This window comes from Palaemon carinicauda, chromosome 39, assembly GCF_036898095.1.
Source record: "Palaemon carinicauda isolate YSFRI2023 chromosome 39, ASM3689809v2, whole genome shotgun sequence".
NCBI classification, from domain to species: Eukaryota; Metazoa; Arthropoda; class Malacostraca; order Decapoda; family Palaemonidae; genus Palaemon; species Palaemon carinicauda.
Window position 1 is genome coordinate 32,093,234 of NC_090763.1, and position 16,882 is coordinate 32,110,115.

The 16,882-nt window shown below is 42.9% G+C and overlaps 1 protein-coding gene across 4 annotated transcripts in view; it reads right to left on the reverse strand.

Moving 5' to 3' along the window:
• LOC137631109 (serine-rich adhesin for platelets) overlaps window positions 1–16,882 on the reverse strand; it is a 151,912-nt gene that overhangs the window by 24,575 nt on the left and 110,455 nt on the right. For all 4 annotated transcript variants that reach the window (XM_068362753.1, XM_068362755.1, XM_068362754.1 and 1 more), the window contains 3 exons: window positions 16,214–16,516; window positions 15,724–15,850; window positions 11,148–11,414 (listed from right to left, as the gene is read on the reverse strand). In XM_068362753.1, coding sequence (XP_068218854.1) covers window positions 11,148–11,414; window positions 15,724–15,850; window positions 16,214–16,516 — 697 coding nt within the window. The remainder of the gene's footprint in view (window positions 1–11,147; window positions 11,415–15,723; window positions 15,851–16,213; window positions 16,517–16,882) is intronic.

Genomic DNA, 16,882 nt, shown 5'->3' on the forward strand with positions numbered 1-16,882 from the left:
ATCACTGGTGTCGGAGAGGACTCTCCCTGGTAGGACTATGGTTGTCACCTTTGCCTTGTCCATGCTCTGGACAGTTGTCCTGGTCTAGAAAGTGGCGATCGCAAGCTGACCCCAGAGGGGAGTTACGGTACTGTTTAGGCGAGCGCCGGTCGGGTGGGGGTGACTGGGGCTTGCAGGGCTGAAGGTGGCCTGGTGCAGCAGGAGATCTTGGTAATCGGTGAGGCGCTGATGAACGGCACATTAGCGAACGCTGAAGTGCTGGTAAACGATGAGGAGCTGGTGATCGACGAGTTGGTGAACGCCGATGAGTTGGAGAGTGTTCAGGAGGCGTTTGCCGTGGAGAGCGTTGGGTAGCTGGCAAGTGACAAGCAGCAGGAGAATGGCGAGAGCCTGGTGAACGACAAGCCAGAGGGCGGTGAACCGCTGGCAAGTTACAGGCAGAGGAAGAATGGCACTGTTACTGTTTTCAAAATATTTTATTGTTAATTTATTCTCATATAGTTTATTTATTTCCTTTTCTCACTGGTCTCTTTTTCCCTATTAGAGCCATTGGGCTTATACAGTAGTACAGTATCTTGCTTTTTCCTCTAGGGCTGTAGCTTAGCTAATAACAATAATGACGGTCAAAAAGATGCAATCACACTGCAAAAGAAAAAGAATTAATAAAGTAACGAAGTTCAAATAGTTAGTTAGTTGGAAGGAGGAAAGAGGCAACGTCTGTTCCTCACCGAGCCGAAAGCAGTGGTTAATCAATCCGGGTGTGAGAGTGATCGAGGGTAGCCGGCTACCACTAGCCCCCGCTAACAAGTGGTTGAGTGGTTATCCCTCGCTAAGTCTTATGACTCGTCTTTCGGCTTCACCGAAAGTTATATCCCTATAAATAGCAAAGATTTGTATTGGGTGACAGAACAAATATCTTTTCAGGATGTCAATCACTTCAAATCAGAAAATGGTTATTTTTTTTTTTCTTTTTTTAAACAAATTCATCCACCACTACGTGAGGCCTTCTATACTGAAACATTCTGTTGAAAATATAAAACGGATTTTGAGCGAAGCGAAAAATCTATTTTTGGGTAAGATAGCCATGTCGTCCTGATGGAAGTTCCTTAAAGGCAGCTTCCTAGGGTATATTACAACTACAGCGATATTCCCAGAGAATTTACCTTCAGGTACCCAGAATTCTAACTCCTGGAGCGAGTATCCCTAAAAAGACCTTAGGGATATCGTAAATATCAGTGGACGTATTCTTGACACGCCTCATAGCAATCTATACCCCGAATAGAGTTAACACTTCGTAGGGGTCAAATGGCAAGAAAACGAAAACGATAAGAAAGGGGGGAGCCGTTCATAAGGCATCTCTCCTCCCCGTTTCGAAAGCGTGCCCTGCGCCGCTCACGGCGCCATCTGTATTCCTTGTAGCGATACACGAGGTGCTACAGATACTGTATGTAGGGAGGGGTCCTACTATCCTTTTCACTCTTATTTATTTATTTATTTTTTTTTTTTTTTGAAAAGGAGCAGGGCGGGTCCATCAGGACGACATGGCTATCTTACCCAAAAATAGATTTTTCGCTTCGCTCAAAATCCGTTTTTTGGGCTCAAGCCATGTCGTCCTGATGGAAGTATACCAGAGCATTACTGTATCTGTGGATTCTCAATACGTGCCGTACTCCTCAAGAATGTTTCTTAGTCAACTCGACTGACAGACCTAAGATGTTACCGTTATACATCTTTTCACTAATCATAAGCCATGAAAGCGCTTCCTGCCCCCTACAGGGAGGAGTCCTACTAGACTCTAGAAACGAACGAAGAGTACATATACCTATGTATGAATCACTCGCCAGCCAGTACCATATAGTGGTCTCACTCTATATGAAGTAAAGCGAAGTCTTACGGGACTACAGTATCCAAAGGAAAAGTCCCGACCAGCACCCTGGTCGAAGTAAAATTAGACAAAAGGTTATATCTGCGTAGGATTAAACTTGCTGCTACCACCATCCTCAGAAAGGGGTGGAGTCCTTATTGCTAAGGAAAGTATAAACCAGTATAATCCAGGCTTTGCATTAAGGAATAGGCTATTATAGATATCCCCGATTAATATACATAGGCTAAATGCTCAAAAATCAATATGAAATCAAAAATAGGTGAAGGAGACGCAAGGTTCCCGAGAACAAGTTTATTGAGAAACAATAAATAGACATGGTCATCATAAATATGTACATATGCTAGATGGATGACCAACAATTTACACAAGTACTGTAGTGCATGGATGAATGATTATCTGAAAGAAAACATATGTGTCACTTACACATACCCCGGTATCAAACTTAACGTCCATGTTACTACTTTGCTGACAATAGCGTTGGCAAACGCTTGGCACACCTGTCTGTACTTGTGCTACCATCACCATAACGTTGGAACAGTCACTGTGGGCTCTGAGAGCCTTCACTACCAGTTATATCAACGCATATAACTAACCATTCACCCAAGAATCAAAGTCCCAAATGATTCCGCTGTTCCTCGCAGAGTTAAACAGCAGGGTTAACGACGCAACCAACTGCTACCACAGACCTCTTTAGCTGCTCCACTTGCTTAACATAGTGGCGAAAGAATACCCTGGAAGACTTCCAGCCAGTGTATGAACGAAGGTGTTCAAAATCCATAAAGTTAAAGAAGTTTAAGGATGAAGCAACTTTCCTCGGATCATGACCTGCGGGTGAACTGTCAGGATCCGCTCTGCGAATAAAATATGTAATTTTCGCCCTAAGCTGATTTAAAGATAAATTCGAGCCCGATGTTTCTCCTCTGAATAGTTGGCCCCCATGGAAGTCTGAAGTTCTACGAAGATAGACCTTAAGGCATTCTACGGGACATAGAGATGCATCTTCTTTCAGAGGGCAGATTCTCCAGGGACCCCACCTGTTGGTGGGCAACTCGTTCTTAGCGAGAAACGTAGGGTCCGGAAACAGGTTCAGTTCTCCCCCATCCAGGAACTGAACTCGGCCCTCCTCTCTCGAGAGGGCCACAATCTCACTAACTCTGGCCCCAGAAGCAAGGGCAAAAAGGAAGATCACTTTTTGAGTCAGGTCCTTCAACGCACATTCCTCATTATCTAGTAATGAGGCAAAATGAAGGACTTTGTCTAACGACCACGAAATAGGCTTTGGAGGAGCTGATGGTCTAAGCCTAGCACAGGCCTTTGGGATCTTATTAAACATCTCGTTAGCGAGGTCTACCTGGAAGGCATATAGAATGGGTCTTGTTAGAGCTGACTTACATGTAGAAATTGTGTTCGCCGCCAGCCCCTGTCCGTGGAGGTGAATGAAGAAGGATAGGCAGAACTCCGTAGAGATCTCGTGCGGGTTCTTATCTTTGACAAAGGCTACCCATTTCTTCCACGCAGATTCGTACTGCCTCCTAGTAGACTTACACTTGTATTCTTCCAGGAAGTCGATGCTATCTTTCGAGATTCCGAACCGTTTCTTCACCGCTAGGGAGAGAAAATCATGAGCTGCAGGGTTCGGGTTTTCTGTAATGAAGCGAAGACAGTCAACTTCTGGACTTGCTGGGACAGAACTGGGTCCGGGAGTGGTAGAAACCTCAGTCGTAGTTCCAGAGCTAGAGGGAACCATACACTGTTCGGCCACTTGTGGGCCACTATTGCTGCTACTCCCTTGAAGGATCTCAGTTTGTTGAGGACCCTCAACATCAGATTGTGAGGGGGAAACAGGTAGATCCTGGACCATCTGTTCCAATCGAGGGACATCGCATCTATTGCTTCTGCCGAGGGGTCCACGTATGGGGACACATATTTCGGCAGCTTCTTGTTGTCCTTCGTCGCGAAGAGGTCTATCTGCAGTTCTGGGACTTGTCTCAAGATGAAAGAGAATGATCCTGCGTCTAGGGACCATTCTGACTCTATCGGTGTAACCCTGGATAGAGCGTCCGCGGTCACATTCCGGACTCCTTGAAGGTGAACTGCTGACAGGTGCCACTTCTTCTTCTCCGCCAGTCGGAATATGGCTAACATTACCTGGTTGAGAGGTGGGGATCTCGATCCCCGCCGATTCAGACATTTCACAACCACCTCGCTGTCCAGTACCAACCTTACGTGGATCGAGTGACGTGGGGATACTTTCTTCAGGGTAAGAAGTACTGCCATAGCTTCTAGAAAGTTTATGTGAAAGGTCCCAAATAGCTTGGACCAGATCCCTTGCACTTTTTTCCGATGGGAGTGACCCCCCCACCCTACCTTTGAGGCGTCTGTGTGGATTGTTACTGACGGGGGGGGTGGCTGAAGAGGTAGAGACCTCTTTAGACGACTGGCTTGAGACCACGGTCTGAGAAGAGAACGTAGTCGAAGTGGGACCGGTCTCTTCAAGTCCCTTCGCTCTTTCGATGCAAAGGTTCTCCATACTCCCGCTGCATCTTTTAACTGTGCTCTTAGCACTGGGTCTGTTACTGATGCAAACTGAAGAGAGCCCAAAACCCTCTCTTGTTCGCGTCTTGATATCCTCTCGGAACCTAGAAGTCTCCTGACAGACCCCGCTATTTCCTTCCTCTTTGACATCGGGATGGAAAGACGGTGTGACACTAGATCCCAGTGAATTCCCAACCACTGGAACCTCTGAGCTGGAGAAAGACGAGACTTCTTTCTGTTGATCATGAAGCCTAGATATTTCAGGAACTGAATCACTTGTAGGGAAGCTTGCAAGCATTCTGCTCTGGATGCTGCCCACACCAACCAATCGTCCAGGTAGGCTACTACCTGGAACCCTTTTAGGCGTAACTCTTTGAGAGCTGCGCTCGCAAGCTTCGTAAAGATCCTTGGGGCTATGTTTAGTCCGAAGGGCATCGCCCTGAAAGCGTAAAGTTTTTGTTGTAGCTTGAATCCTAGGTAGGGGGAGAGACGACGACTTATTGGAACGTGCCAATATGCGTCTGACAAATCGATGGAGACGGTATATGCCCTCTTGGGCAGTAAGGCCCTTATGTGTTGTAACGTTAACATCTTGAACTTGTGGTTCACTATGAACTTGTTGAGTGGTGACAAGTCCAGAATGACTCTGAGTTTCCCCGAGTCTTTCTTGGGAACACAAAACAGCCTCCCTTGGAACTTGATGGACTTTACCCTCCTGATCACCTTTTTCTCCAACAGATCTTGGATGTACTCCTCCAAAACGGGGGTGGAGTGTTGGAAAAATTGAGGGCACTGGGGCGGAGTACTGTACCAACTCCAACCCAGTCCATTTTTGAGAAGGCTGTGGGCCCAGGGATCGAAGGTCCAGCGATCCCGGAAATACTGAAGTCTCCCACCTACCGGCGACACTTCACTTTGACTGCCCTGCAGTCTTGCCTCCCTGGCCGCGACCACCTCTGAATCCTCGTCCCCTAGAGGGGCGTCTTGATGACCCTCTAGCTGCTCCTCTGGGTCTTGCACGAAACGTGGTCGACTGTCCCTCGAACACGGGATTGAATGCCGGGGAAGCTGATGACATGGCTTGGGGAACCCATTGGAAGGTGGTCGGGGTCTGGGCTACCAGTTGTGGAACCGGAGGCAAAGCTGGCTGCTGCTGCTGTTGTCTTTGCGGTTTGAAGGACTTGGCTGGACGGGAGGAAAACCTTGACTTCTTCGCCTTTCCTTTCGGCTGAGGGCCCTCATCCGGAGAAGACTTCCTCTTAAGGGACAGGCCCCACTTCAGGAGAAGATTGCGGTTCTCAGTGGCTGCCTTGTCCACGATCTCTTTGACCACGTCCTTGGGAAAGAGATCTTTACCCCAGATGCTGGATGAAATTAGCCTCTTGGGTTCATGCCTCACTGTGGCCGAGGCAAACACAAACTCCCTACAGGCCCTCCTTGCTTTAACAAAGCAATAGAGGTCCTTGGTTACTATGGCCAGATGGATTTTGGCCATAACCATGAACATCTCTGGCATCTTGGGGTCGCTAGCCATCGTCTCCATGTTGGTCTGGAGAGACATCGAGGCTGCCAGGCGCTCCTTTGTGTCCAATTCCCTCCGTAGAAGGAATTCCGACAACTTGGGAAGGTTTTCGCCGAACTGCTGACCTGCAATGTCGGCGTCCAACTTCCCAACCGAGAAAGTAAGGTGCACCTCCTTCCAGTCCTTATTGTCCATTGGCAATGCCAACGATAGAGGTTTACATTCCTCCAAAGACGGACACGGCTTGCCAGCTTCAACCGCCTTCATGACGGCCGCAAACCCCTTTTGCATAAAGGGGAAGGCCCTAGCCGGGGAGGATACAAAGGAGGGGTGCTTCTTACTCAAAGCGGCAACTTTTGAGTTTGAGAACCCCCTCTCCTTTAAAGCAGCTGTTAAAGTGGCTTGAGCCTTGGAGTGATCCAGGATAATCACCTCCTTTGGTTCCGTCTCCTCCTTCGAAGCCGGCTCCTTCTTCAAACGGACATAGCAGTCCGGGTAGGCCCCTCTACTGGGCCAGAATTCCACCTCCTCAAGGGGAACTGAGCCCAGTTTCTCCGACATGACGATCTTCCCAATCGTCATCGGCATGTGCTCGGCATATCTCCACGGGTTGGCATCCGAGCACAGAGGAAGGTCCTTAACGTTGAGCTTCTTTGGAGGTCCACGTGATGCTGTGATCTTCTGCATCTGGAGCTCCAAAGTAGCGGCCTTCTGATTATTCTCCCTCTGCATCTGTTGGATCATACCAACGATGGAAGAGAGAGCCTGTCCAAGCTCTGCTGGAAGAGCGGACGAGGTAGAGGGGATAGGTTCAGAGACCTGAACCGGCACGTCTGATGATACGGGAACCTCTTCCTCCACGGCAATAGGATCTCGATCCTCCTCCTCGCCCTCTGCGAGGAGATCCTGCTCCGCACGATCGGACAAGTCGGACATCTTGTCGTCCAACTGGATGTCCTGCATGGCGTCAGCGACATCCTCCTCCACTGGAATCTGGATCAGAGGGATCTCCGGCCGAGGCTGGGGAACAACAGCATCAGGGGAAGCCTTGGGAAAAAGGTATGCCCTCATCTTCTCGTTAGGAAGATAAGGTCCAGTGGTGTTTTTCTGAAAACCCCTTACCCATAAGCGAAGCCTCTCCCTCGCTGCATCTCTTGACTCCGCCGACCTAGGGGATTCAAAAGCCTCTGATAGCAGGTTAGTACATACAGCACATACCTGCGGATCCCAGTAACGATGGTCATCATTGGAGGCTGCACAAGCCGCGTGCCTCCTACACGAGGCATGTCCGCAAAAGTTCTTACTGCGGACATTGCAGAAGACACTATCACACTTCGGATGCTCCTCCTGTAAAAGAAGAAAAATTTCCATGAATATCAAGTGAATTTCAATTCACATGTAACAAATGAGTATTCAACAAGAATAAGGGAAAGACACCTACTTGTGAAACCCACACAAACACCTGTGGAAGCCCACCAGCCAAGTCACATAGTTAGTCTTTACTAGAATAACCAGAGAACGTATTTCCAAAGGAAATTAGGTGTAGCTCACACCTAAGGTAAAATATTACCATTCCGGCCAGGGATAAAAGAATTATCTTTTATCCTTGTAAGGCGACACCAAGTGATTGTACCAGTAACACAAGTAAGATAGAAAAGACAGTGTTGTAACCTACTACATCATGAACTCCCTTGGTTGAATATACCACCAAGAGAGGACTGATACAGTACCTGAGGGTGGTGTGCCAGCCGGCTATTGCCGGTCAGCAACCCCCCCCCCCGTTTTTCGAAAGGTAGATCTCAAGTACACAACATCAGATCACCCTTATTGGGGAGAACTCCAGATCCCATGCCTGAACCGGCCGGCAGTGGTTGCCGGACCGCAGCCACCCGGTTTGCACTGCGTTGCCGGCCATCATTCTTAGTGGCCGGCTGACTGGGCAGTGTCGCAGGCCGGCCGGCAGCAGTAAACAAACCCTGCCGGCTGGCCCCCCACACTAGGCAGCGCTCGGCTGCCGGCCCCACTTGTAGTGGCCGGCAGATGAGCAAGAGACCGGCCGGCAAAGGTATACACCCAACGCCGACCGACAGCAAGAGAACTGGAGAACACCCCTCCCCACCGACGGCCGGCCTGTAGGCCGGCAAACGGCAAGGACAACACATACTAAGACAATAGAATGAGTGCCGGGTTAAGAGACTATGAGTCTCTGAGCCCGGCACCCGAAAGAGTGCCGAAAGGAAGGGGAGACACTAAGTCAAGCTTCCTAACCGCTGCATACTGAATCTGCAGACGGCAGCGATGGAGGGACCAAGAAAGGACCGGGCAGCACTCGAAGTAATGGTCTCTGCCGGTCGGCACACTCTGCCGGCCGACAGGAGACCACGTCAGTTCCTCATCCCAACCTAGGCTAGGCAAGGATGCAGACGACTGACACAAGGAACGGAAAAAGAAGGGAAGGACAGAGGGTCCTATCCAACCTTACCTTGGTTAAGGGTCATTCCCAACTAAGACAGTTCATCTCAGTTAGAGAAAGACCCGAGAGGGAGGCCGGCACTACTGGCTGCCTCCCAAGAACCACGGCAAGGAAGGAATTGCCCTTCCAGAAAAGGGAACATATCCCGAGACCGGAACGGCAATAGGACAGTCTGATGAGTCACCGAGTAAAGGGATCACTACTGGAACCCAACAAGGTGGACCAAGGGGATAACCCTTAATGCCCGAGTCAATCAGCAAGGGAGACTCTGCCCCATGCCAGACAAACCGGGCTCAGACTAAACACTGTTGTACTGTCCCCCTCTGAACCAATTCAGTTGGAACGGGAAGGTACAGTACTACTCCAGCATAGATATATTTGAAGATTAATTCAAATAAACCACTAGAGTTAAGCCTAAGGCTTAAACAGAGGGAAAGGGTTTGCCCCTTCCCCGAAGAGAAGGGAGCAAACGGGGAACAGATAATATTATAATGACCTAAGACAACCTAGCCTAGGCACTAAGAGAATCGATTACCTAATTCACCGAAACTCACACCAATACTATCTTGGAAGGTACTCGAAAAGGACTTATATGTATAACGTTGCCTAATGCTTAAAGCAATAAATTCACATTTGGAAGACTAATTATCATGCAGGAAGTACATAGGCCAACAGCTAGCCTACGAAGACTAGTGTTGGCAGCCTTGGCAAAACTTCGCCAGGCACACTACTATCGCATCATAACAGAATTCCTAAATAAGCTAAGTAGCTAATATTTAAGCGCAAAGGGGCTGGGAACGTCGCTCTTGCTAACAAATAAATCCTATTCTAGCGAGCGACAGCATCCATGATGCCTCCAGCAGGCAACAGCTCTTGTATCAAAGATAACTCTTTTAATTACTTTAATTTTAACCAAGAGCCTACATTTATACATAAAAGAAATAGTACTCAACTTATCCGAGGCAGAAGAAGTTGGAGAAAGCATTATTAAGCGAGAAAATTCCAAGATTGGGTAGAAAACAGGGAAAACACACCGAGTCGTAGAGCTACGCAAAAAGGAATACAGATGGCGCCGTGAGCGGCGCAGGGCACGCTTTCGAAACGGGGAGGAGAGATGCCTTATGAACGGCTCCCCCCTTTCTTATCGTTTTCGTTTTCTTGCCATTTGACCCCTACGAAGTGTTAACTCTATTCGGGGTATAGATTGCTATGAGGCGTGTCAAGAATACGTCCACTGATATTTACGATATCCCTAAGGTCTTTTTAGGGATACTCGCTCCAGGAGTTAGAATTCTGGGTACCTGAAGGTAAATTCTCTGGGAATATCGCCGTAGTTGTAATATACCCTAGGAAGCTGCCTTTAAGGAACTTCCATCAGGACGACATGGCTTGAGCCCAAAAAAGGGATTTCTAAAAGTCTAACAGTGATAACAATATCAGACAGAGGAAAATGTTCAGAAAAAAATAATGTTAACCTTTTAAAACCATTTTCATTCATAATCATATTACAGTATAGTATAAGATCAACGAGAGGAAATGAAAAAGAAAATCTCAATCTATCATTGATTTCCAAGTCATAACTTAAATATTCCCATAGGGAAGTACTCAATGTATCTCGGCCGGCGCATTGTAGACATCACTTAATAGTTTTTGCAGCGTTCCTTCGGGCCCTAGTTACACTTTCTATATTAAAGCAGATTTATATAAACGAAGTTCAAATATCTGGGCTCAACAATAACTCTTGAAAATGAGGTAAAGGAAGAAATAAATATCCAAATTGCTTCAGCTTCAAAATATAGTTGGCAATCAACAAACTACTGTACTCAAATAGAGGTAAGTATTTAGAAGCACGAAAATTCAGGCCTACAAGACCATCATAAGACCTAAAGCTGGCGGCTAAAAAGGTACTTGGAAAAAATAATGCTTGTTTTTTAGAACAGCATATTGAGGCAAACAAGTTGACCAATCCAAAGTGAACAGAGTGACAAGTGGACGAGAAGGCACAATATGGAACGGAGAGAAGTATCAAGGCTGCCATTTATAAAAATCATATAAGATCACAAAGGCTTGGGTGGGTAGGTCACATTGTGAGAATGAGGTATAACAGCTTGATTAGAGGACTGGAAATGGACAGACCAGCGGGAAGAAGGCCTGTGGACAGACCGTGCATGAGATGGTCTGATAATATTAGGTCAGACTTGAAGCAATTTGTTGTGGAGTATCCAACAGAGTGGCAAACATTGGCTCTGGATTGTAGGTAGTGGAGGCTGTGATGGAGGCGTTGAAGGATAACAATGGTCTGCTGGCAGTGGAGTGAGGGAGTTATATAAATCTACTATAACTCCTTTTTGGTTTCCTTTCTACCATCTTGCTGTCCAACCTAGTTTTCCCTAGTTACACTTGGCCAATGAATGGTTTAACACACTCCAGCACCACACTGGATAGTCAAATTTCATAAATTCAATCTAAAAGGTCTTGGCAACACCATTTTGGTCCCAAATTTCAACCACTTTCTAGCCTTCTACTTAACCACTGTTCACACTTCGTTTGTCTTGCTGAAGAACTTTTTGAATTTTACTTTATAGCACATCTGTGCCATTTCCTTCAAGTTGTCCCGGGCATTGAATGGCTTGCTTGGACCCAATGCCAGGTCAAATGGCCTACAAACAAACAAACAAACAAACAAAACTTATCGTAACAGTTTATCCCAAACCGTTTTCGGCCAAACTCACCAAGGTTTGCATAGACAGAGTCTCTTCCAATTTTTGGTGGATCCGGTCTAGGTGGTCCAGCTTTAGCCTGGCTCTGGCCAGCATTACTGGGTGTGCGTGTGGGAGGCGGAGGTCTCTGGGGCCTCGGAAGAGCTTCTGCAGCAGAAGGAGTGTCAGAGGAGAATGAACGCTTTGGCGTGGCTAGGTCGGCTACTGAAGAGTAAATGTCGTTGGGCTGGGACGTCTCTAACGAAACTTTTCTGGGAGGAGGTGGAGGTTTGGGTCGACCTGAAATATTAGTAAAGATGTTAGATTCAGTTTGCCTTAGGATGGCAAATATAACAAATAGTTATTGTATCTGGTTAAGTGTAACTAAACAAATATTCTTTAACTACACATCACAGGAGTTTTTATCATGTTCCTTAGGTAACAACGTTCAGTGAGCCATTTCCCAATGGAGTAAGACTACAAGTACAGTTACACACAATTTCAATCAGCTGATGATTGAATATTATTAAGTTAGATATACCGTAATATTAAGGTTCATTAGATGTAATAATTTTGATGATTATCAAGAGGAAAATAATATGCAACGGCCCATGCATGTGCGGAAAATTTACAGTGAAAACATAACATACAAAATTATTATTAAGTGCAACAAGTGCATGGTATACATTATCTCAAAGTTATTTTTCAACTGGCAAATATCTACTTTATGAACAGCAATAATTTACAAATACAGTACTTCCGTAATGATAATATAATTACAGCAACTGAAAAATATTTTGATTGTATTTAGCATGACAACCACTGTATAGTAGGGTATTTCAAAGACAAATGAACACATATCTTCTCGACTATGAACATAAACATTAACTAAAAATAAACCATATCTGGTTGTGTGGTAGACTTAACTATTCGGGCTGACCTAGTCATTGATGGCGGGACAGTATTGAAATTAGTAGGCTCTCTGACTCAGATAAAGTAGTAGGACTCTGGATGTTTGGGTTTGGATGACCAGTAAGGAATTTAGGGATGATAGATTATGGCAGAGGTAAACTGGCTGGTTGGTTGAGGGTGGCGAGCTTGGCTCAACTTCAACCATGACTCCTGAGTGAACATGAACTTTCCTGTTTCGTCTTAAAATATTGCCATTATCAGTAGAAAGTTAGAAACATTGCATACATTGGGGCTGTTCAGTTTCTGCACGACCTCGCCATAGCGTTCTTAGTCTCTTAAACAGTTTCTGGAGTATGGACACGTTTATTGTGTAAACACAACACACAAATACGAAGTGCTTCAAGCGCACGGTATTATTATTATTATTATTATTATTATTATTATTATTATTATTATTATTATTATTATTATTATTATTATTAGCCTAGCTACAAGCATAGCTGGCTGCTGGGAACGCCCAAGGGCTCCAACAGGGATCAATAGCCCAATGGAAACAGGAAATGAGTATAGTATATGAGAAGTAATGATCAATTAAAGTATTTTAGGAACAGTAACAACATTAACACAGATCTTTCATATATATAAATTATGAAAACTTATGTCACCCTGTACAACATGAAAACATTTGCTGCAAGTTTGAACTTTTGAAGTTCTACCGATTCAACTACCCGATTAGGAAGATCATTCCACATCTCGATCACAGTTGGAATAAAACTTATAGAATACTGTGTAGTACTGAGCCTCATGATGGAGAAGGCCTGACAATTGTCAAGAGTAAAATAATATGCAACTGTAACAGCAACAATAAAAGCGCCATCAAAATGGAATAAAACAAGATAGGCGCAAGATAATGGAGGAAGATGAAGAGTACGGCAATGCCCATTGGATGCTTTGCCCACAACGCTGACCTCAATCTTAGGGTCCTCTGGCATTCATTCCTTCGGGGCATCGCCGCGAGAAAAAAAAAATCATTGAGTTTTTAATTCAAAGGTATTCCATAGAAGGTCAGGCAAAGGGAGTGCACATGTCTCACACGCGCAAGGAATATATATATATATATATATACTGTATATATATGTATATATATATATATATATATATATATATATATATATATATATGTGTATATATATATATATATATATGTGTGTGTATATATATATATATATATACACACATATATATATATATATATACAGTATATATATATATATATATGTATATTGTGTGTGTACATACAGTATATATATGATATATCTATTCATATATATATACATATATATATGTATATATATATATATATATATACACACATATATATATATATATATATTTATATATATATATATATATATATTTATATATATATATATATATATTTTATATATATATATATATATATATATTTATATATATATATATATATATATATATACATATATGTGTGAGTGTTTAAATCAATGATGATTTTCTTTTATCACTACCATTGCTAATTTGTATATCGGACATTATTGATACTTTCTCTCGGATTTTAAATCTTTTATTCAAACATTCAATAAAATTTTTGTGATTCATTTTTTGTGTGTTTCGCCTCAATCCACAACACTACTATTTTGAAAAAAATAAATAAATAAGCAGTTTTTTTTTTTTTTGGTTCATTGAATGATTGACATCCAAAAACTAAGAGGAAGAGTAGGCTACAAAATGGGTGAAAGCATCCTTTCTCAGTGAAAGTACCCATACAAGATTTGAAAAAAAAAAAAACGTACACTAAAACTCGGAGAGAGAGAGAGAGAGAGAGAGAGAGAGAGAGAGAGAGAGAGAGATGAAGGAAATCGGTTATAGGCATCTTTGGTGGGACGAAACTAAGAAGGTAAGAGAAAGAGAGAGAAAGTATTTTCTACCCATTCGGAGAAAGTCAGGTAAAAGTATTGCAGACAACCTGGACACAAATTGGGGACTGTGTGTGTGTGTGAGAGAGAGAGAGAGAGAGAGAGAGAGAGAGAGAGAGAGGATCGTATATATATATATATATATATATATATGTCTACTGTAGGCTCTAGGCCCCTTAAACATGCGGCCCCCGATACTTTACAATAAGCCATCACTAGACATCCGAAAGACTGAAGATATTAAGGCTTTCAAGAGGAAACTGGAGACTTTCTTGTTCTCTAAGTGCTCCGATAGTGTGGATTTAACAGCAAACGAGAAATATGCGGTGTGAAACGTTGAATGCTTTCGAACGAACATGATAAAATGACTGTGAAAGACCTTTAGAGAGTACGGTTCCCCTGCGGTATAGGACCAGAAAAGCAGCCCTTGAAGTAAAGTAAATCATTGACTTTACATAGATACAAAACACAAAAACAGAGGAATCTCAATTATGTGTCTTACTTATCCATAACCCATTAAGTCAGAAAATCCTACATGGTCGAATGTATTCCATATATCACAAAGTATAACACTGCATTGTAACATCGTAAAAAGTTAAAACTTACAGCAAATATTTTTAAGTTGAACAGGCTGACATAAGTATTTCTATAGATTATATATGAAATATCTGTTTTAATGTTGTCATTGCTCTTAAAATGTTTTATTCAAATTTTTCAATACTTCTCATATCGTTTATTTATTTCCGTTACCGGGCTTTTATTTCCTCTTGGAGCCTTTGGGCTTATAGTATCTTGCGTTTCTAAATACAGTTGTGGCTTAGCTATTAATAATAATAATAATAATAATAATAATAATAATAATAATAATATGATTAAAAAAATACACAACAGTGTACGAAATCCTCTAAGTTATAATCAAAATGTCCCAAATTTCAGCATGAATAACTCCATAAATCACTATCTCTTTTTCAAAAGATTCCACGGCGAGCTTTCAATTACTCTAAGTCAATTTATAGGTGAAATTTCCTATTGAATGAGCAGGACGAAATTACCTACTTCACATTTGAGTAAGTTTATTTCTTTTAATCTATCAGTTTCTTTATTATTTTGGATTTGAAATACTGCAAATGAAATTGCTGAATAATAAAAAAGTTAGCGTTCGATAAAAACTCAAAAGGCTCTTTCTATCTTTCTGAGACAGGACCAGTATCAGCAAATAATAGTTTCAGTCAGCATCAATTCTCGTCATTCATTTTTTTCCAGAATGTAATCAATCAATAGGAAATACCCTGTAGCTTTGACTTTGCTAGAAAATATTGCAATCAGTTCATGTTTTGTCATCTAAAGAATAATTCTAAAAAAAAAATTACTCATTTCTGTATCAAAAAGGCACAACAGAAACATTAACAGTTCTTTTTATTGGTAACGAACATTCCAAGTAAAAGGCAAAGTCCTTTCTGTTTAGCGGTGTTTCCTCTTGAAATCAAAAGAAGTACCAATCTGTTTTTACAAAATGATCAGAGCCACAACTAATAAAAAATGCAACGATCCTTATTACATGATGAACTCTTGCTATAAAACGAAAAATGTCTCATCCTGCATTCTTCTAGAGAAAGCTGTCCCACGGCCTATCTCGCACACCTCCACCCCACATTTTTTTTTTTTTCAAATTCTTTATACGAACGAATGCTCCTTTACAATAGCTGGTTCACTAACAAGCATACTTGAGGCAACGAAAAACTGACCTTCAGAATTATATCCAAGGTGATGATGCTGAAGATGAGTGGGTGTCGAAGGCGACGGGACTGCTTGACTGTTAATGCTGTTACTGGTGTGACTGGCACTCGACTCGCTTCTTTCCAGGAGAGAGTCCTGGTCCAGGAGTAGAGTTAGAATTGAGTGAAGACGGTAGCAAAGTTTGATAACATGATATGTGTCATTTTGTAAAGAAAAAAAAATAATATAAGTGAGACATCTTGTAATAATGGAATTGTAAATATATTTGTTAACGCTTATATTAGCCTAATATTTGTTGAATTACAAGGTAGATTCTAATAAAGATTGGACGATAAACACAGGCATAGGCTCTGGCGCAAGTACAAACACAGACACACATACAGTTTGTGTTTGTGGCGATAACTAGCATGAACACAAAATGTTTGGATGCAAAAAAAAAAAAAAAAAAAAAAAATACATTCAACAGAACAAAGGAAAGGGAAAAAAAAGTCTGCCAACCTTTTTCAAAAATGAACTCTTCTTTTCCAAGGTCGACGTGTGATTGGCGTGAGAAACATTACTACCAGAATATATCGGAACAGTGGAATAAATTCCTGAAGAGGAGACCGATGTCGGATTACAAATAGATGAAGTCGATGATATAGTTTGTACAGAGGGCATGGGTGAAGCGGAAGAGACGGCGGCATACGCAGAAGTAGGCTCCGACGGTGTGGAAGACGGCGTGTATGTAAGCTCCCCTGACGATAGCTCAGAGCGCTTGCTTCCTAAGGAGGGCGCAGGAGAGGCCTGAACCGGAAGTACCTAGAAAAAACGAGGAGAAAAGTGTTATTATTGTGAAGAATTTTCTTCACTACTCTTCTTCTTCATAGTTTATACGTAGACTTTGTTATTGTTCGTGACGTCACGGCAGGGAAAAATATGAGTAATGTGTCTTTCTTAAGCGAGTGTCCCAAGATTAATACTTTTGTGTTGTTTGTATACATTATTCTACCGTAAGTATTTAGGTACAGTATTTTAAATCTCTTAATTACAACTCAAGTCTGCTAGTCTAGGAGGTATGGTTGTCCACACACGTAAGCCCGACTTGCTAAATTACCTTTTAGTTTCATTTTTATTCTGTATGCCAATTGTTTAGAATTAGGATTATCTTTGCCCCCTGGAGTTGCA